Source organism: Halichoerus grypus, chromosome 2 (genome assembly GCF_964656455.1).
Source record: "Halichoerus grypus chromosome 2, mHalGry1.hap1.1, whole genome shotgun sequence".
In the NCBI taxonomy this organism is placed as follows: Eukaryota; Metazoa; Chordata; class Mammalia; order Carnivora; family Phocidae; genus Halichoerus; species Halichoerus grypus.
Genome location: NC_135713.1, coordinates 44,583,080 through 44,605,143, shown reverse-complemented (window position 1 = coordinate 44,605,143; position 22,064 = coordinate 44,583,080). Strand labels below are relative to the sequence as shown.

The following is a 22,064-nucleotide window of genomic DNA, read 5'->3' as shown; positions in this document are numbered from 1 at the left end:
AAAGAGAAAGGCAATGAAGGGTTATGAGACTTTTAGTTGGAATCACCATGCTCAAAGGTTGACAGCTTTGGAGGACCACAGACACCTGCTCCAGTAAGTCAGGTTAGTATTTAACAAATCCCATGGCAGGGGTTCCTGGCCACATCAATGACAACACATACATATAACATATCCAGGGCCATCTGTGAGGGCCAAGGGAGTCAATCTAATTTTCTTTACCTATACCCCTCACTTGCCCCATTAAGACCCTGTTCAAGTGTTGCTTATAAAGGTTTATGTGCTGGACCCATGGGTGCATGAGTTAATGGCTGGAATAGTTTATTGACTGGATTTGCCTTCCCATTCTTCAATGCCTAATCTAGCTCTTCAGGCAAGGAGTTGGCCATCTTTCAGGTTATAACTTGTCCCATCTCCCATTTTACTACTTCTTAAGGATTTCTCTGTCAATGGTGCCACCTTAAGTTAAAGCTCAATTTTTACTTAACCAAGATGGGTTTACAGGCCACCAAGAAGCACAAATAGGATGAAAGGGAGGAGTTCAAAGGAGCTATGTCCATAGTAGGTGGCAAGGGGCATTTGATAGGAAGGCAGATGGGCCATCAAATCCAGCCTTCTTCCCACAACCTCTTGCCTGATCCTTTTACTACTATGAATTTTCAGATGTCAGTTCTACCCTACTGTTGAGTGTAGACAGTGGACAAGGCAGGCATTTTTATTTTTATTGCCTGTGCTATTTGTTTTTTATAAGAGCTAAACTTTGGCTATTTGGTGACTCTAGCGTAATAAGAAGCATGTTGATTCCTCCCTGAAAAACAGTTTTTGACTCATAGGAACTCTGTTTACTACAACTATTACCTTTTATTTATGTTTGTCAGTCGCTGGGCAGCTAACTAGACTGTGGCATATGGATCCCCAAAGGCAAAGGAGAAAGACTCCAAATGCTTGCTGTTTGCTGCCTGAAAAGGAGTTCATATTTATGATTTCGCTTACCCCACATTCTGAGTTTAAATGTGGCAATTTTCAAGCTGGGAAAACAATTTCCATTAACAGATCTCTGAAACGTACTCTTCAGTCTTTTAGATACCTTGGTGGGACAACCCTTTCTCTCCTTTTCTGTCTGAAAACAAAACAAAAATTGTTTCAGATCTTGAGCAAACACACAAAGGGCAATGATGGACCTTGGGATTTTTCCTTAGGGACGTTCAATGCAGGGATGGACAGCCACTGCCTAGATTTCTTGACCCTTTCTTCTCTTTCTACCTTTGCATTTAAAAAGAACATAGGTAGAACGACTTAAGTGGGAGAGGGAGGAGTGTTGTCACGGGCACAAAGGGGAATTGGATATAGGAGAGAAGGTACAGGGAGCCACTGAAAGAGAGAATAAAGGTCAGGGTTACCAAGTTCTTAATTCTCGTTTTTGCTGTGAGCTATCAGACCACTTTTCTATCTTCAGATATAAGGTCTCTACTGTTTGTTCCCTTCAGGCACAGAATCCAGTTTGGGGTCAGTGTTGTGAAAAGGTGTTTAGACAAAGTGGACAATCCTCACAGCACAAGACCCAGAATGGGAAATAGGTGAAAATTTATGTCCTTTATTGGCAGGCTCATGATATCACAGATTGAAAAAGGGACTTCCTGAAAAAGCACTTAATTAAATTTTACCACGGAACGTCCCTCTTCCCAGGTGATTCTCTGAACTTGAATTCTGATCCCTTATGCTGTAATCTCATAGCTAATTGGTATGTTGGCTGGGTCTCCTCAAACAGACTGTCAGTTCCCTGGAGCACAGATCATAGTTCCTGTTTTTAAACTCCTCCCTACAATATTTAGTACAAGATGTTCTGTGCAGTATAAAAGCAAGAAATACTTTTTTTTTTTTTGGTGGGAGAGGAGGCGAATGAATGATTGAATGAATGGATGGATGGAATCTAAGTGCAAATAATAACCTTATGTGTCTCCAACTCAGCTATTTGGTAAACTCACCTACCTGGAACACAACAGTAAGGGACCAGAGTGTGCAAAGAAAATGCACAGGATCATAAGATAATAATTGTAATTATTTTTTTGAGAGCTTATTATGGGCCAGGCATTAGTACTTTACATGCTTTATTTCATTTAAACCTCACATCCCTATTTGGTCATCCTATTATTACTATTACATTCCATGGACAAATACATAACTAGCCTAAAGTTCTAACTCAGCTCTGTATGACGGAAGTCTATGCACGTAAGCACTGTTCTTTCCAACCTGTCTTGGATTAGGTGCTATCCGCATCGGGAAGCCCAAGAAAGCTTATTTAGACCTTTCTCTCCCCACTCCCTCAGTCCTTTTCAAAACTTTTACTTTGCACATAGTTGTAACACCCAAGGATCTCCATTCTCCAAGCCCACAGCAGAGCCAGGGCAGCAGAGGAGAAAAACCTCATTATAGGTCATTTCATAAGATGCTAATTTACAACTTGACTGTAAGGAAGAGGCCAAAGAAATTTTTCTTCCTTCCTTCCTTTCTTCGTCCTCCATCCCTCCCTTCTCCCTCCCTCCTTCCTTTCCTCCCTCCCTCCCTCCCTTTCTTTTGTAGGAGATAAAAATGATGATACTAGAATAATAGTAGCCTGTGGCTATTCTGGTTCTGGTAGACCCTCAACTACCTGAGCCCTGACTTTAAGCCACAGGAGCTGATGGGTCCACGGGAGTATCTGGATCAATGAATTATCATTGGAAGTCTTGAGAAGAGAGGAGTTGGAACCCTAGAAAGGTAGTCTCCAGGATGACCTGGTACACATTAAGATTCAATGTATTCAAACTTGCCACCGTGAAGAAGTTTGATTATCCTATACTTGCAGGGAAATTGAAGTTTGGAAAAAAGCAGTCAAGGGAGATATTTCAGATGTTTTTAATTAGGCCTCAACTTATGAAAGGCTAAGGACTGAATTCTGGGCTTCAGTTTTGAAGCAACTGTCTCTCTTTCAAAACTTTGAATTCAAGCATCTGAGGAGTATGGGATAAAACAGCCCTTGGAGCTCATACTCAGCCTGCAGTGATATGCTATGCCTCTTCTCCCTCAAAGGAAGCTTCAGTTCTAATCACACTAGGCTGCTAGGCATCCTGCTCCCCTTCAGTGTGTTTCTTCCTGCTTCTATATGCTTGCAGCTTGCTGTTTTCCTTAACTTCTCTCATAACACTGGTTGCTTTGCAATGCTCCCCATGTTTTCCTTGAATTTTTCCATCAGCACTTGATTTCTCATTGACCTTTACTTTGAACCTCCCTGGAACCTAGCAGTCAATTCATTGCCCTGCCTACTACAGTTTCATGTGTATTAGAGTTAGTCTTTCACTTGATTATAAAACCTTTGGTGTAAAGAGTTGATGTCTTCAAGTCAACTCCCCAAATATTTATGAGATCCAATTAAGTGTCAAGTACCATGCTAGGTACTTAGTAGGAATAAAGAACTGAGCAAGTTATAAACCTCGTATTTCAAGGAATGTACAGTCTCATGAGGGAGGCAGAAAAGCTTCTCAATTGTTCATGGAAGACTGTATTTGATTTTAAAATAATTACGGAAGCACCAGAAAAGGGGAGAGTTTAATTCTGATAGTGGGTGGGAGTTTGAAAATCTTCAGGGCGTGCTCTGTTAAAAGGGAAGAGTGAAATCAGGAAGTAGAGCTAGGAAATACAGGCCTGGGGAATGTGGCTACAACAGCTGACTGAATCTAAGCCCTAATTATCTTGGAAGGATATGCCAAGAAGTCAACACTTTACCTGCAGGAGGGAGACAGGGAAGGTGTTTAAGCAGAGAGAGGCCTCAGACCAGCAGCCCATCTATACTGCACAGTCAGTCCTAAGTAAATATGTATCAATTAATTAACCAGTATAATGACTCATATGAGAGGAACAGACAATGTTGAAAGTTTTAACTCTGAATCCAGGGATCATGGAGACAGTAGGTCACTGCAAAGTAAACAGGGCTCACCTGGAAACTTGAGACTGGTTGTCAGTAGAAGAGGAATTAGATTTATTCTCAATGCTGAGGGCAGAATTAGATCAGGGAGATGAAACCACAGGGACACAGAATTATGCTTAATATGGTAAAATTTGGAGCTGCTAGAGCTCTCAGGGGATTTATTTGCAAAGTGGCAATCTGGTAGGACATTGTTGATGGGACAACTGCTGCTCAGGAGGGAATACATGTGCTGGATAAAAGGTTAGGATTCAATCAGTGGTCCAAAGAGCCAGGCTAATTTGTGATGAAGCTTTCACTTATCAATGGGAAAATGAGGAAAGATAAGGGTTGTATAGTGAGTTTTCAGAAAGCTGAACTTTTCCATTTAAAGGACAGTCCTTTATGTACGATTATTTCCTTCCTTCTTTTTTAGTGTTAACATATTTCTTCTCTTACTGTATTATGTTGATGAGAGGTGGTCATTTTTTTTGTCTTGTTTCTTCTAAGATATCAAGATTCATTGGCAAGATAAATCATTGTCAAGTGTCTCTACCACCATTTTCTTTCTTGGCACTATATTTGGTCCATGACGTCTCTAGTCTGGGATCCACTGGGCTTCTAGGGGAAGAGACTTCAAGGACCTCTGCGTCTGTCCTCAAGAAGGGAGAGGGCAGCTATTGATGAGTGAGGTTTAAAGGCATTAGGGGGACCATGAAGGGTGGGAATTTCCTTGCACTGGATTAAAAGTCAGTTTATAAGTGAGCATGGTCATTCTAACTCTTCCTTTCATGGGGCTGGAGGGTTCTGAAGCCCAGGGTGCTTCTTCTGTGAGGAAGGTGCAGCCACTTCTATTCTCCCCTTACACATTTCTCTGAGCCCTGCAGCAGCCCCTCCTATGCAGGCCTCAGAAGATGAGTAAACCACTTCAGCTGAAGGCCTTCTTTGGTTGGGTGTTTCTGCTCCTTTGCTGAAGCCAAACCAGGGTCATTTTGCTTGGAGTGGGAGCCAGAGCCTCAGCAAGAACCAAAGCTTGTTTGGCCTGCCTTCCCAAGGGGAAGAATGGTTGAGTCTAGGACAGGTCTGGGTGTTTGTGGACCCAGATCCTAGAAAGCACTCTTTTAATCACCTCCCTTTTGGACAATGATTTCACAGACCCCTTCTGTCTTTATAGTTCAGACTCTGACATTGTCAGTATGGATTGTCCACGGTAAACACTATCACTGATGGGGCAGAAAGCTAAGGGTCCAGAAGATGCTGCTGGTCCAGTAGTTTGGAGTGGTAGGTCATGTGGAAGAGGTTATTTCCAACCAAGCAGATGGAAATAGAGAGTTGGGTTATGTCAGGTGTCTCAGTTAAAATGCAGACCTCTGTAAGGCCAAAGTTCCCTTCACCTGTGACCACTACAGGTGGTTTTCTCTTCTGGAATATACTCAAGAAATAGTTCTGGGGTCTCATGAGAAGGAGTGTTGGTCAGCCTTTGATTCAGCTAAAAAACAGAAGATTTGTCTTTGGTTTCTAACCCTGCAAAATAACACAAAGGAGTTGGTTTAAAAAAAAAAAAAAGAAAAAACCCCACATATAGAGCACTCTCTTCATCTCTCCACTCTGAGGTGGAGAAAAGAATCTGAGTCTGATCTGAGTCCCTCACTAATCTCTGGTCAAGTTCTATGGCAAGTCCTATAACTGTACCTCTGGTGACAAACCAGTCCCAGTTTGCCCAGGGACTTCCCTGGTTTTCACACTAAAAGTTCCACATCCTAGGAACCCTCTCAATCCCAGGCAAACCAGGATAGTTGGTTGCCATAACTGTACCTCAGTTTTCCCAGTGAAATGGGAATAATTGATAAGCTCCAGCTCCAACTGTCTGTATTGTGAGGCTCAAATGAAGTGACAGATGTCAAAGTGCTTTGAGATTACTTGAGGACAAGTGTCTGGATTGGAAGTGCCACTAACACCACACCTCTTTGTGTTGGCACATGCTCTACCTGGTATACTTTGCCACTTGTAGAACCTCTTCATCATATAAGCCTCTAGCATATGTTGTCCTCTGCAAATCCTCCTGGGGCTTGCAGAACGGATCAGGCCTTCCTTTCTGTCCTACTGTACTTGTATACCCTACGACAGTAAACTCATCATTTCATATCCATTTTTGCTGGCTCCTCCAACCAGACTGAGGGTTCTCTAATGGTAGAGACTCTGCCCCCAGCACAATAGCTAACACAGGAGCTTCTTGATACATGTTTTTTGAATGAAGGAGTTTTAAGTTTCCGAAACCTATGTTGTATCACAGGGGTAAGTTACTTGAATCCCTAGAAGCTGCATGCTAGTTTTACCTGTGTGATATATATTTCTGGCCCTCTAACTTTCTTTAGGGTCTTACGGCTACCATCACCTGGTACAGTGCAGAGACCTGGGTGGGGACCTGAAGTCTGGCCCCTTCAGCCGGGACTCTACAGACAGAAAGCTTTTTGGCAGCACGTTTGATCCCTAGCCCGCCCCGCATTGTGAGAAGCAGGTGCCAACAGTTCATTTGCAGCTCATAGTAAAGCACATCTGGTCCTGTAATGCAGAACCATGTGCCAGCAGCATGACAGGGTTTGTGTCAGACACTCCAGAGATGCTTGACAAAAGATAACGGGGGAGGGGAGGGGATGAATGAAAGCCTCCTTACAATTAACACAGGGGGTGGAAACACCATTCAGGGCAAGAGCCAGCCCACTGGTCTCCTCTCAGCTGCCTCTGGTTCAATGAAAGGAAGGGAAGCTGGGCCAATTCTAAGTACCAGCCACCAAAAGACAGACGCCAATGAGAACAGAATGCTGGGCAGGCCAGCAGGACCATTATTTTCTTGTGGACTTTAAAACATACAGGGTTGTAATGTTGGAGAACTGTCTCTCGGAGAATGGCTCCTGAGGGAGAGAGGAACATTGTGATCTCCTGGGTCTCCCACCCTGGGCCCGAACCTGTCTTTAGTTCTCTTCTTCCTTTTCCACCTCCAACCCCTCATCTCCTGTTTCAGCAGCTCAGTCACCCCCACCCCATCCATTTGTCTTTTATAATGGGATTCCACAAGAGATTTCGTTTGAGGAAATGATTCCCTGCTGCAAACAGCAATACAAAGATAGATAAAGAATGCATGGGTTACTCTCCCCTTCGTTCTTGTACTGTATGCTTGCTGGATCTTTTACCTGAAATATCTTTCTCGCTATCTTGCTTGTAGATATTCTCCCCACTGGTTTAAGGCCCTGTTCAGGGACTGCTGCCTCCCTTGGGGCCTTCCTAGAACTCCCACCTAAAAGGCAGGACATTAACCCCTCCCTGCATGGTTTTCCCACTGTGCCTTGTTCACCCATCTATATAATGATCTATCTATCAATCTATCCATCCTCTATCATCTTCACGGTATTTCCTTTCTTTTCTTGTATTACTGTTAGTTACTAGGCTGTGCCTTCTCTACTTCTCTCTTAACTGTGACCAACACTCAAAATTTTGAATAGTTCACACAAAAATTGAGATTTCTAGTTTCTTTGAAAAACCAGATCTGGCAACATTCTGACACAGCAGTATATTAAATCAGAACTGAGTGGAGCCTTTTCCCTCTAGATAGGCATATAATCTTTTGTTCCCTAAGTCCCCGTAATTTTCTGTGATCACCCAGAGACTGTCAGTTTTCCATTTATAGGATAGTGTAGGGGATAAGAGCATAGGTTCTGAAGCTGGACTGCCTGGGTTCAAATTCTGGCTCTGCCAGTGACTAGCCATGTGCCCTAAATAATTTAATCTCTCTGTGCTGCTGATTTATTATCCATAAAATGAGATTCTCAGTAGTACCTACTTCATTGGGTTCTTATGAGGATTACATGAATTAGAGAAAGCATTTGGGGACTTAGAGAGTGTTTGCCATATACAGCAAGTGCTCAATAAATATTCACTGTAATTATTATTTATCATAGTGTTTGCACTGTGGTTTTGTTAGAGAAGTATTGCCTGAACTCATGGCTCTATTAAAAATAAAGAAATCACATAAGCATTTACCCCAATCCATTTCCTTCATTTTCTTTACCTAGCCCTTGGGGACATTTTTGGTTACAGCCCCTTTATTAGATAACCAGTCTTGGGGGTGCCAATATCATAATCATTTTGCTTTCCTTAAGAGGACTTACTTTAGTGCTTTGAAAAATACTATGCTTAGAATATTGGTAGAATTAAATTGTATGATCGTGGTCATGTAGTTTCATCAGCTGCCTTTAGGATGTGCTCTAGTAATGGCCAAAGAGACTCATGAGTTAAAGAGTTGGTTGGTTGAATTTATGTTATACAGTTATATAGAAGGACTAGTATTTCCTGGTTCTCATGAAACTACACAAGACCAGACACATCAACTGATTTTATAACATGCTCAAAAAGTCACCATACACCTGGAAGTTGGCCGGGTAGGAATCGGTCAGTGTGACAAACAATCAATAGGAGTTGTCTACATGCTAAATTTTCTGCTAGGTTCTGTAAGACCATTGGCCCTTGCTTCACTGGACCATACTTTGAAATGTAGCTAGGAAGAAGGAAGCAGTAAGAAAAGACACTAGGTGGGGAAAAGTTGTGGTATTTGTGGGCCCCAAGGAGACTGGCTTGAATAGTGCTATGGAATTTTTTTTTTTACATTCCTCCAAAGGAGTAAATTTAATTCCCGTTGGAATAGAGAATATGATTAAGAGGTCATTATGCTCTTTTTCTGCTAGATGTGTGTGCTGAGGAGGCATGAATAATATATGCAAATATGCCTGCCTGACTCTCTTTTGTTTGGAGACTCCCCTGGCTTACTACCTACATCTCATTAGGGGGAAGTTGGCTCCTCTGTTAGGGATTCGCCTGGTCCTTTGCCCCTTTCCTCTGAGGGAAAGAGGCTGAGGAAGAGGCTAATTAGATGTGATTACCAAGCCACGATCTCAGCACATGGGGTGATTTATAAATGTTACTAAATAGATGGCCCAGAATTTCTGTGCAGGGGCTCAGCTCAGGGCTACCCCTTCCCCTTCCTTTCTGCCTGCCCTCAGAAACCAGGCTCTGGATGGAAGCAAGATGGCTATTAGCTGAACTTTGGGGGGCCCTGAGTGGAAAGGAGAATAGAACTGTATATTTGGATATTTCTGTCTCTTCGTATCCTGAAATTCCATTCATTACGATGAAAAGAAGCTGAGAGTGGTCTGGCTGAGAGAAGGCAATCACCACTTATTTGGGTCAGATCCCCAAACTAACAGAACAGATGATGAGTGTCAAGGGGAAGCAGAAGGAAAAGAAGTGGGGGAGAAAAGGGGATTAATATTCAAGAACTCATGCACCATGAGCTCTTTATAAGTGATTTCTTTTATTTCCAAGATGATCCTGCAAAGCTTATAGCAGGATTCCCATTTGGAAGATGAGAAAACTAAGCTTCTGAGAGATTAAGTAATGAGAGTTAACCTTTCTTAGCCACTTGAGTATGTGCCAGGCACCGTGCTAAACACCTTATATTATCTCATTTAATTATTTAACAACCACCAATGTGAATGCTAGTTATTTCCAGTTGTTGTATTTGGAGAAACTGAGGATTAGGAAGGTGAAATAATTTGTCTGTGTGACTCCTGTCATTAACTGGCACACCTGGGATTTGTTCTCAGTCCTGACTTCAGGGTCCTAACACTCAATTGATGGTCCATACAGCTGTTTGCCCATAGCTAAGATCACACAGGCTGTGAGCATGGGAGGCCGGGTCTGAACGAGAGTCTGATCCACAGCAAAGCACATTTGCTTCCCACGCCCACAAGGCCCAAGTGTCAGGGCCGGGACAGGTACCCAGACCTTCTCCCTCTTGGTCTGCCTTTGTATAACAGCATCTGCCTTCTTAGAAAAGAACAGTGGGCACATCTGAAAGAAAGCTGCTGATGAGAGGGAGAGAGAGAGAGAGAAAAAAAAAAAAAAGATGCTATTTTTGACAGCAACAGCTTCTTAAAAGAAAGCAACATACAATTTGTATATCAGCGGGAGAAAGCAGTGCTTCGGCAGGCAAATCACAGCCCGTGCTGGGCCGTTGTTCTCATGGCCGTTAACGCCATTCATCCCAGGCCGTTCATCTCTCCGGATTCCTCCTTGCCACCTTGCTCTGTCCACCTTCCTCCTCTTTCTCTCCTCAATGTGTTGCTCTGCCGTTTACGAGCTTCTCAAGCAGGCATGATAAGAACAGAGCTGTAAGAGGAGTAAGTGTGCCTTTGCCTTTGTGATTCTACCACAGTCCTCCACGGTACATCTGCACCATGGATCTCCAGCAGAGCCCGGGGCTTCCGGATGGAGGGCTCTGGCTGTGGAGGCCACCTGGTGTCTCACTTCCCCTCATATTTTAAAGATGCCACCTTAAAAGGCGGCAAAGGCAGTGAGGGGTGCTTCCATCAGCACAGAGGTAGGGATGTGGGGGTTCAGGAGGCAGGTTTGTACTTTGGCTGCATTCCACAAATCACAGTGAGAACCTGGGCAGAGTGTCACCTCTCTGAATCTTAGCTTCCTAACTGGTGAAAGGGAAATGATAATACCTAAATCCATAGGCAGGGGAAAGGCTCATGCCTGGACATCCCTAGGGCACTGGATGCCTGTGCATGCCCAGCACACTGTTAGGTGTGGAAAGAATGAAGTGTCCTTCCTCTTTATGCGTGTGGTAATCAAGTCTAAAATGGTCAAAAGGACTATAGAGTTGTCATTGTTGAAAGGAGTCAAAAGCACTATAGAGTTTCAAGAAGCATGAAAATCTTTGGAAGTGTTTTTGGTTCAGTCTGTCTTGGGTCAGCAGGAAACTTTAGTTTGCATCGGATGTACCCTTTTCCATTTCTAGGTATGGGACAATGACATCAACCGGTGGTAGGGCCCTGACCCTGGGGAGAGATGGATACGTGTGCCCCCCTATGCAAACGGTGCGGAAGGGAGGCCAGGGCTCTCTAGGGAATTCAGGCAGCGCACGACAGTGAGCCACTTCCTTTTGTGGGGCCACAGCTTTCTGACTTGCATATTGCTTAGGTAGGACTAAATGCAATTGTACCTGTGTGTCCTGGGGGAGAGGCCATCAATGATCTTTATCCTCTGAATAATCATTTCTTCCTCACAGTTTCTGTCCTTATATCCATTTTTTTTTTTTTTTTCCTAATGGCTGAGAAGAGGTTCTGAAATCAGGTTGCCTGGGTTGAAAATCCAGCTTTCCAATTTCCATGCCAGGTAATCGTGGGCAAGTTCCATAACCTCTCTATGCCTCAGTTTCCTGAACTATACGATCAAGGTGAACACAATACTACCTTCACAGGGTTGTTAGGATTACATAAGCTAATGCACATCAAATATTTCGTAGAAGCTCCTGGGATGAGTCAGTGCCCGATAGATGTTAACAATAGGTCTTATCACCACTAAATGCTAAATCAAGCCCTTGTCAACCCCCCCCCCCCCCCCCACTGCCTGGACTTTCACACTGGGCTGCTGTGCCAATCTCCTAGGAGGATTTCTCGGTTCGCTCTATAATCCATCTCACGTGTGCTGACCTGAGAAGCTTCTGAATTGATGCAGTGCTCCTTTAGCAGACCTCCAGTCTCTATTCAAACACACACACACACGCGCGCGTGCACACACACACACACACACACACACACACACTTTCTCTTTCTGCCTCTCTCCTTCTCTTTGTCCCTCCCTCCCTTTTTATCCCCCATTCCCTCCCTCTTTTCCTTTCTCTCCAGCTCTTCTGAGGATGCAGGCAAATCCAGCTTCTCTGTTCAGAGAGCTTTGTCTCTGATTAGGCCCGACCTGGGTCACAGAGTTCATGGGGTTACCATGACAACAAGCATCCCTGGCTACCCATCAGGAGGCAAGGACCAATTGAAAGGGCCTGTCATTTCCCTGGGACATACTGTATTTATTCTCAGCAGCAGACCCTGCACAGTACTATACTATGGGAGGAGGGTAGGAGGGAGGGAGAAAAAGAAATATCAGGGTTTTATTTTTTTAGTGTGTTCTCTGTGGGGGAGGACCACAAATTGTTCTCAGAGAGAGACATTTTATTTCTAAAGCAGTCAGTGCTGGGAGGTGAGGCTGGTGTTCGTGTGTATTTCTGATGAACACAGTGTATTTCACAAAGAAGGAACAAATAAGTTATCTGGTTCAAAAGTGACTTTTTGGTAGGTCTAATGGGAGGAGAGGAGGGGTGGAGAATTAACATTAATGAGTACCCTCTGTGACAAGCACTTTGTGCTCTTTCATCAAAACTCAGAGCAACTGCAATGAATTACTATTATTCCATTTTTACAGAAAAGAAAACAGAGGCTCATAAAGTTATAATGACTTACCAAGTGAGGTCAACCTGCAGGTAAAGTAATGGCCCTGGAATGAAGGTTGCTCGACTCTAAGGACCATGGTTTGGACACCATTCAGTGCAGTTTCCCTGTCACGCTCCCATCATATTAACCTTCCTTCTCTTTCTAAGCTGCTGTCTCCTCAGACCTTGTCCATCTCTCTTCTCTGGCCTCTAGCCCTGTTTCTCAAAACAGACTGCTGTCTACCTGTAACAGAATTGCTCAGGGGACTTGTTAAAATTGCACAGTCCTGGATCCCACCCTGGACCTGCAGAAAGCGAAATCTAAGGAATGAGAGTCTAAACAGCTTCCTTAAATAATTTGACACATAGTGAAGTTGGGGAATGTTCTTTAGAGCAATAGGATCAACACCGCACAAAACAACACTTGCTTATTTGCTTCCCAATTACATTCTGGGTCACTGTGATTCTCTAAAAGAGAATTCTCTTGATGGCCTCTGTAACACTCAGATCAGCATTAGGCAAAAAAAAAAAAAAGTGTTCAAGAAAGGCCCACTGAACCAACTTGAGGATGTAATTATGTCACGAGGTCCCAACATTGAGGTGGACAACTAGGAGACCCTCAATCCCTGGAAGTGGGCATGCTCCCCACAAAACCTTGTGATATCTCTTCCTGAGCCATGGCCTTAACCTCCCTCCTTCAGCCATATGCCAATACAGACAAGCAGTTCTTAGTAGATATTTCCCAGAATAGGGCTGTGTAAAGGGAGAAAAATATATTCAGTTGAATACCAGTGTGACTAAAATGTTAGTGAGCAATTTTGAACTTAAGTCTGATTACAAGAACCATTGGGCCACGTGGGTGGCTCAGTCGGTTGAATGTCCGACTCTTGATCTCAGCTCAGGTCTTGATCTCAGGGCTCAGTAGGCTGGGCATGGAACCGACTTTAAAACAAACAAACAAACAACAACAACAACAAAAACACCAGATACAGGCAAGATAGAGTCAGTGCAACAGGGACAGAGAACAGTGATTGGGAGCCTCCACCATTCTTGCTGCAGCCCTCCCAGCAATGCCTTTCTGAATCTTCAAGGCACCTCAGAGGTGAAATTGAGGAAGCAGCAGTAAGTCTGTGTGGGAGGTAAACCCCATATCTGCCCAATTTCTGTCCTTGCCAGAATCAGTTTGTACCTGGTCAGGCCTTAAAGAGCACAGAAGTCTCAGAAATTAGAGACTTTCAAGCCTTCAAGTAGAGGTTATGTCTGATGAAGAGCATAGAGTCTACCATGTCTTCCATTGGTCTCCAACCTGTTATGATCTGTGACCACATTCATTCCCTCTTATCAGAATGACTGCAAGAGCTTTCTAAATGACCTCTCTGCCTGTGATTCTCCTCTCTCTGATTCACATTGAAACCACTGCCAGGATAATCTTTGGGAGCCTGTTTGGTCCACGATCCCTCCACATCAATGGCCTTTAATGGCCCCTACTGACATTGAATAAAAAATACAGAGACATTTGAAATCCTTCACAGTATGACCACAACCAATTGCTCCTACTTATTAATGCATTCTCTAGTTAAAGTGACCCTCTGTTGTTCCTAAAGTAAGCCCTATGTTTTCTCACCGCTGCTCATTTTATCCCCTCCATCTGGAGCACTTGATCCCCACTTCTCACTATCACAATTTCTTCAGGTCCTATGTTAAATGTTACCTCTGCCACAAAACCTTTGCAAATCCTATTCAAATGTTGACTGTCCTCCTTTTGGGTGTCACTGACTCTTATGGCACCGGGTAGAATGATAGGCATCTGTGTAATTCTGCTCATGAACTATATCTGGTTATGCATAATTTAGGGGCTGGGACTGCATCTCTCTCACTGCTACTCCCTAAAGCATGGGCACAGGACCTTGTGTGGAGGAAATATTCAGAAAGGAATCTGTGAAGATGAATGGAAAGCACAGGGACCACATCTCAGACCCTTCTGGGCGCCCATCTATCATCCACTAAGCTGTAGGAGGGAGCACCTGTTCCCCTGGCCCATACATCTGGCATGGAAAAGACACATAACAGAAGACAAACATGTCACAATCACAGAGACCAGAAAAGACTCCATAGTAACCATGGTCAAAGGTAAAGACCAGACTTTGACCAATGTCCTGATTAGGCTATAACTCAGCAAATCCATCAAATTCCTGGTAAATGGCTTGTGAAGAAGAATCATTAGTTGAGATTTTCACTTAGGCCAATCTGGTGTGGCTTCCTTCTTGGGTTGGTAAAACACGGGCCATGCCCCCTTACTGAGGAAATTTGAACACATCATCTTTAACTCTTATACCATTCATCATAATAAAGAAAGTAGACTTCAGTTTGAACCAGCAAATACATTTAGTTGGCAATAAAGGGGCCCAATAGATCATAATTAGTTGATTTACCAATTGCCTTTCCCTAGTGAGCGGCATTGGCTTAGAAGGTCTTTATCCATAACCTAAGGGCTTTGGAAACATAATTCAGCCCTTTATCCAGCCCCAAACATGCAGTGACAGCCAACAAACAGCATCTGTTTCAAAGAAACACCACCTGTCCAAATGGAAAATCAAGCATCGAACTACTTCACTTCATCAGAGTATTTGTTTCCAGAGCAGAAGAGACAAAAACACCATTCTGTCACTAACACAGCCTTTTAACACTCTGTAGGGACCATGGCCTGGTTTCTGCCAAGTACACTTGGCAAGTTTTAGAGGAACAGTTGGACCTTAGATATCAGTTCTCCAACCTTCTGATGCAGAGCTGGGTGATCTGCCTTGGAGGAACTTGGAGCTTTTTCCAGGCAGGCTAGAAGGGGCTGAATGCCCTGTAGGTATGGTGAGGTCTGACTTTATGGAGAGCAAGTGATGGAGAAGGGCTGCCAGGGAACTCGTTTTTGATGTAGGCACAGGCACTGAACCTGGAGCACACCTGCCTCTGAGGGCTGCGGAAGCCCCACTTTTACAGGGCAGAAGGGAAGTCTGTGACATGCCTGCAGTGTGCTGAAGCAGCTTTCTCTAAAGACTTTTGCAGAGCTCGCAGCTTTGTGAATGGCTGAACAGTGTTTTAAAAAGTATTTGCTATACTTCTAAATAATCTGAATTAAAATTGATTTCTGCTGCAATATTATCTTGAGCACATATAAGCTCCTTTTAAATGGGGACCAGAGGAAGCAGTAAACAGCTACCACATCTTACTGGTTCCTTACTTCCAACCTCTGTCATGCAGAATGCGTTCCTGGGATCAAAGCAGTGGATCGAAGACTTCTGGAGCAGGCACACAGATCTGCGTGACATTTGGGTTGCCATGACTTTTTGGTATTTGACCATGCCTTGGGGAAATGGCACCCTTTGGGGCATGTGAGGCCAAGATAAGATGGAACCCTGGCTGGAGTGTGTGTGTGTGTATATGTGTGTGTTTGTGTGTGTGTGCGTGCACACGCACGTGCGCACTCATATTTTCTGTAACCATTTTGCAATTCTATGTTTCATGGAACTTCTACACTATTGGTTGCTAGGATGATTCATTTTAATGCAGAGATGAGAGGAAGAATCTCATAGAGGGAAAAGGGATTTTCCTACGTCAGAAACTCATGGTCCTGTTAGGATGAACATTACTCTTCTGGTTTTGAGTCGGGAGACCCCATGACTCTCATAAAAGTTGTCACTGGAGAGAATGGAGCACTGGGAGAGAGCTGGGCACAAGGGGCCATCAGTTGGGTATTCTTGACTTGCATATCCACCATCAGTGATCTATATCTGGGATATGTTCGTTTTCATTTCTCTTTCCCTTTCTTTTGCTTTCTCAAAATCAGTAAATAGCTTGTTATATCTTATAGGATGTAAACAAGAAATAGGGTTTTCTTTGTTACAGAGTTGAATTATTTTCAACATTTATCCCCAAAGAATCTTCGGGCATGCAAAACCCATTAAAGCAGTGTTACTGCTCAAAGAAGTGGTATTTGGTGCATTAAAATGACTATCACTATCACCTTTTGTCTTCACAGTAGTGAGTGGATGCTCTGGGCTCCAAACATTTGTTTTTTAGCTTTTTTCAGTTGTTGGCTATTGCTTGGCCCATGAGAATAGGTACCGGGAACCTGACGTAAGTCCAGTCTCCTGCCTTTAATGGTGCTGTCAGTCATAAAGCCCAGTGAAACATTAGAGTAAGTCACAGGCATGGGCTCTGGAATCAGACTATCTGAGCTTGAAATCTGGCTACTTTCTTATTAGTTGTGTCAACCTGGTCAGGTAACTTAAATCTGTGCCTCTGTTTCCCCATCTGTAAAGTGGGGATAATGGTACTTCATAGGTATGAAGTTTAAACAAGATAGTGCCTATACCACACTGTGTAGCATGGAATAGGCATTCACTCAATGGTAGATTTTACTATCGTGGAAAGTCATTTGAGTGCCAGATGACCTGAGCTTTAGGTTCATGTCACTCAAACATCTAATGTTTTCTGAGTTTGTCACCTTGTTCTAGGCACCAATATGTGGGATGTGGTGGCAGAAGTACTCTATTGATTAAACAAATCATGTCACCTCTCTGTGCCTTGTTTTCCTAACTTTATATCCAAGTATTTAGATCAAATAATATCCTTGACTCATAAAGCCTTTGGTAAATTGTAGTATTGCAGCATCATTGATGTTCTGAGAACTGTAAGAGCTCATTCTCTACTCTGGGCCTTTCTAGGGTAGTGTTGTTTAAGTTTCTGAGATAAAAGTGTCTTCCTTGCCAAGCACTCTCCTCTGGATCCCCTTTGAACTTTGTCTAAACTTGTACAGAGACTCTTTTAAGTTGTTCCAGGCAAAAATGCATGATTGATAAATACCAGGCTATTTGGTTTCCCTTCATTAGGTACATTCTGTTGTTTGTACTCCTCCAGATATCTTTGTTTCCTCATTTTCAGAAAATTACTTAAAATTCTCCAGTGTATTTTCATTACTCTTCAAATAAGGATAAAAATTCTTTATAAAATCCTTCCCTATGTCATTCTGCAATCTCAACTTAGCCTTTTCTCCTTTTTATTACCTATGTTCCAGGAGCACTTGGCTTCTTTTAGTTCATCAACTGTACCATGATTCCTTACCTTAGAGTCTTTGCACATGCTGTTCCTTCTGCTGGACTGCCTGTCTCTTCTACTCCCCTCACATTACCTTATTAACTCCTATTAATCTGTCATAGTTCAGCTTGAGAAAAGACATTCTTGGAAAAGCCTTCTTGGCCACGTCCCACTCATCCTGCATACCAGATTAGACCCTGTTATCTCTAAGTATGTTTGAAATCTTCTTTGTCTTTATAGTTCTGCAGTTTCAAGTGAATCAGCTGCTGATTTTCATCTGCTTGGGACACATAACTTTTAAATCTGGGTATTAACGTTTTCTTTTTTTTTTTTTTAACGTTTTCCATAAATACTAGAAAGTTCCCTTTAAATACTGCCTCTATTCCGTCCTTTCTTGTCTCACAGGAGATGTACCTGGGATTTTGTTTTTCTCTTACAGGTCTCTTAACCTCTTTGTCATGGTTTTTATCTTTTTATCTTTCTGTGTGATATTCTGGGGAATTATCTCCATTGTTTTCCCCAGTGTAATAATTTTCTCTTCCACTTTGACTAATTTGTTGTTTAACCCTTCCATTGAGATTTTATTACTTTTCTAAATTCTAATTGGTATTTTTCTAAATATGTCTGGTCCCTTATGATAGTGTCTTTTTCTTTTAAAAATGTTTTTCATTACTTTTATGTCTTTAGATGTACTTTTTTAAAAAAATTTTTTATTCTTGTTCATGTAGATTGTCACATTATTTATGACTTTGCCCTGCTTAAGGCAGCCCCTGAATAGTCAGCTTATGCATTTTACTCTGGTTTTGATGTACTTTTCCTGTTTTGGCCTAGGGATTTCCTAACTTCCATTTAAAAGGCTATTTGTCATAACTTTATCCTGCATATGTAGGTTTTGTAGTGGGAGTTTTGTTCTGCTGTATTGCTGGAAGTAGGTGTCCTTTAGGTCGCCTTTTGTCAATGATCACAGAAACTGTCATAGTTGTCATGAACCATCAAACAATAATCACCTGTTGACTGTCTTCCCTGCAAGAATAGAGTTCCATAGGGAGAGAGACTATTTCTGTTTTGTTCAAAATTGTAGCTCCAGGTCGAGTCTAGTGCCTAGAACCTTGCAGGGTCAATATTACTGAAATTAATGCAAGATGTGGAGGCAGAGGTGGTCCTGGATGTCAAGATGGGTTAGGAACCCCTCTCCATCCTTTTGCAACCTTTTTAAACACTTCTCACTTTTCCTTGAACACTATCCTTCCCTAAAATGACTTAATCCCTCCGTAAAATGGCATAACGTCTCATGGTTACTTCATACTGTGCTGTTTTCAGTTACCTTCTATATAGATTATCCCATTTGGACTCACAATTATCTTGGACCTAGGAAGGGCTGGGATGAGTAACCTCTCTTTACAGATGAGGAAACTGAAGGTTGGGGAGATGATATGCCTTACCTTTGGTAAGACAGTGAGTAGTAAATCCAAGAATTAAATCTATGTCTTTTGACCCCAAGTCTACAGGACTCTACCTTAGCTGTTTGGAATGAATACCAGAGCTTCTTTATGTGAGAGTAAAGTCCACTTTGCTTCTTTACTGAACTACCTGTTTCTTGCTAAAGAAATCAGTATCTGGGGGGCACCTGGGTGGCTCAGTCATTAAGCATCTAACTCTTGGTTTCAGCTCAGGTCATGATCTCAGGGTCATGAGATTGAGCCTCACGTCAGGCTCCATGCTCAGGGCAGAGTCTGCTTGAGATTTCTCTCTCTCCCTCTGCCCTTCCCCCACTGTGCATGCGTGTTCTCTCTCTCTCTCAAATAAATAAATAAATAAATAAATAAATAAGTAAAATCTTAAAAAAAAGAAATCAGTATCTGGCAAAGAAGAGGGGCTGCCCTTCATTTGGTATTATTTTGATTGCCATAGCCAGAGCCTTTAGGACTCAAACTACTTGAGTTTTCATTTGGACAATGTGTTTATGTTTCTTTTGAGACAAACATTACAAACCACCTTCTCTCAAAGAATCCAGGTTGCTGGAGAACTCTGTTCATAGCCTAGTTGGATATGGGAGTGTTTGGTAAAGGATGGTGTGTTACAAATCACATGACACGAACACAAGTTTCATTGATGTTTCACACTTGGAGGGGTAAGGCGAGGTGTGGGGAGGAACACATGGGCAGCAACAGTCATAGCAAGCTGAGGCCCCCAGGTCAATTTCCAACCTCAGGGTTGAAGATCTCGGGTGACTGGAATCTTCCAGGCCCACAGTTGTCCAAGAAGAGCCCCCTTGACAGCTCGCATTGTGGCACTGGAGCCATGTGGCAGACACAGCAGCTTCATTCCTGAGGTAGGAAGGGGAGAGGGAGTACCAAGGAAGCAAATCTTGGCTACTTACCTCAGGGCGGACCCCTTGGGTGTCGCAATGCCATAGCCTTTGGAATCCAAGTTACCTCCCACCTTCATGGTGTCACAGGGTTTCCGCTGCTCAATGTACTCATTCATGGTGGATTCCAGAAGGTAGGCATATTTGCCTTTGGATTTCCTCACTCGGATCATTCCCTCCTCCGTGGTCCTCACAAAAACTGATGGCTCCGCTGACTTCATGTATGTCCACATCTTCTCAAACACGGCAATTTTAGACCTCTGGAAGGGGACAGAAACAAAGCTGGAATTAAGTGCTGGCTGTGCTTGGAATTGAGGTCGGCACACACACTAATGAAGAGCTGAGTGTAGCTTGATCACACATTCATGAGCGAGATTAGCTCAGGAAGAAACAAATTATGAATGATTGCAAAATAAGAGGCTCTAATTAGTACCAGTAGGTTCCAAAGTACAAATATCTTGCAAATACAGAATGAACAGAATAGCTCAGAATCTTTTAATTACTGCTGAATTTTATTCTCCTTCTATATGGGGAGATTGAAGAAATGGGACCCTGTCTAGCTTCTAAAGACATTATAGAACCTATCTATTGTTCAAGAAGGCCATGTTTATACTGCCCAGAAGTGGAGAGCTGAATATCAGTGGAATCTGATTTCATTATTGGAGGACAACACTGAGGAATTTCTGGATCATGAGTCATATTACAAGACAGATCTGAGAATGTAAATTGTTGTCTGATAAAGCTAATAACTTGAGGCCTAATATTGTAGCCTGTTTACATTTCAAAAGCCTCTAAATCTAGCCAAACTCTTTTCCTCCCTTCCTCCTGAACTCATTTTGAACCTTCCCTTCTTTGGAACTTTGCCTAGGCTGTTTCCTTCACTGGATACACTTGTTCCCTCCAGCCACATCCTACTAGTCATTCCACAGACCAGAACAAATCCTATGTATTCTGAGGCCACTTCAGTTTCAAGGACAATAGTTCACAAGCTCTAGTGGGCACCAGAGTCATGTGCAGAAATTGTAAATATTAAGATGCCCCTCCTCTAAACCTAGAGATTCTGACTCAGCAATCTGGGGTGGAGCCTAGAAAAAATCTTTTTCAGAAGTTCCCCAGGTGATTCTGATCTCTATGGCCTCTGTGGCTCTCACTTGTGAGGGCTCATATTCCTCTAGGACACATTGTGCAGGTACTCACTGGACCGTCAGGCTAGACTGCTGAGATCGGGAGACACCCTTGCTGTGCATAGGTCTCAAGTATGTGGATACTATTTGAAGGAGGGGGGCATCTTCCCTTCTGTGAGTCCTTCACAGAGTTTACCCTTGCACACAGTAGGCCCTTAGTCAAGGCCCACAACCCAGGACCACAAGTCATCCCTCTCATCTAACATGCTCTTTCTAAAGAGCATCCTTTCCGCAAAGGGTAGGCGTATTTTAGGGGTACTGGAGTGTGGCTTTGTAAATGGACAAGTGTTAAACACATATAAGAGGCTATTTTTTTTTAAGGCAACACTAGAGTCATGCAACTCATGTAATCTAGTGGTTAATACACAGATTAAGATTCATTTAGTATAAAATGACCATACACACAGTGCATCATTTTTCTTTGCATACAAATATCAGGTTTATTTCCTTGATATCAACATCAAGTGTTGGCAAAATATTGATAGACGTTGTTGTTTGAACCAACTGATCTATAGAGATATTTGGGCCTAGAAAAATTCTGGTCTCAAGGGAGAGTTAATGGAAATAGTTACTGAGAATTTCAGGGAGGCATTTGGTGGAGTCTATAATTAGATCAATGAGATGATGTGCTTTATAGTATGGTTGACCATCTGGAAAGGCCACTGGACTGGGAGTGAGGAGCCTGGGTTCTAGTCTTTCCCCATCTGTTCCATGAGGAGTTGGGGCATGGGGACCTTGAGTCCCTTGTGGGCTTGAAATACCTGATTCTTTACATGAAGATACATCATTCAAGCAACAATGTCCATGTGAGGAAGAAGAAGAAAGAAAGGAGCAAAGGGAGGGAGAATTTCAAAGTTAGGGGAGGAAATACCCAGAACCAATCAGAGCATCTATAATGTATGTCATATTCTCTCACAGGAAACAGAGAAATGTATAAATTCAGCTGTGACCAGATATGCAGATGATCTTCCAGGCAGAAACCTAACAAAACACATAGCAAGGCAATGGCAAGACGCAATTTGACCTGACAGGATGGCCACGGCAGGGAAAGGGGCAGCTGACAGGCAGAGCTGAAGAGCCCTCTGGGCAACAGTATGCAGAAAATTAATATGTCTGCTCTCAGCCTCACCCCAGTGCCCCAAATGCCAGGGCTGTGCTCATAGC

General features: G+C 43.0%; 1 protein-coding gene and 1 long non-coding RNA gene across 13 annotated transcripts in view; one reads left to right on the top strand and one right to left on the bottom strand.

Moving 5' to 3' along the window:
- Positions 1-22,064, bottom strand: part of GRIA1 (glutamate ionotropic receptor AMPA type subunit 1) — a 299,370-nt gene that overhangs the window by 18,986 nt on the left and 258,320 nt on the right. For all 3 annotated transcript variants that reach the window (XM_078066772.1, XM_078066773.1, XM_078066771.1), the window contains exon 13: positions 19,729-19,976. In XM_078066772.1, the coding sequence (XP_077922898.1) occupies positions 19,729-19,976 (248 nt within the window). The remainder of the gene's footprint in view (positions 1-19,728; positions 19,977-22,064) is intronic.
- LOC144381083 (uncharacterized) overlaps positions 1-22,064 on the top strand; it is a 912,868-nt gene that overhangs the window by 703,408 nt on the left and 187,396 nt on the right. The gene's annotated exons all lie outside the window — the stretch shown is intronic.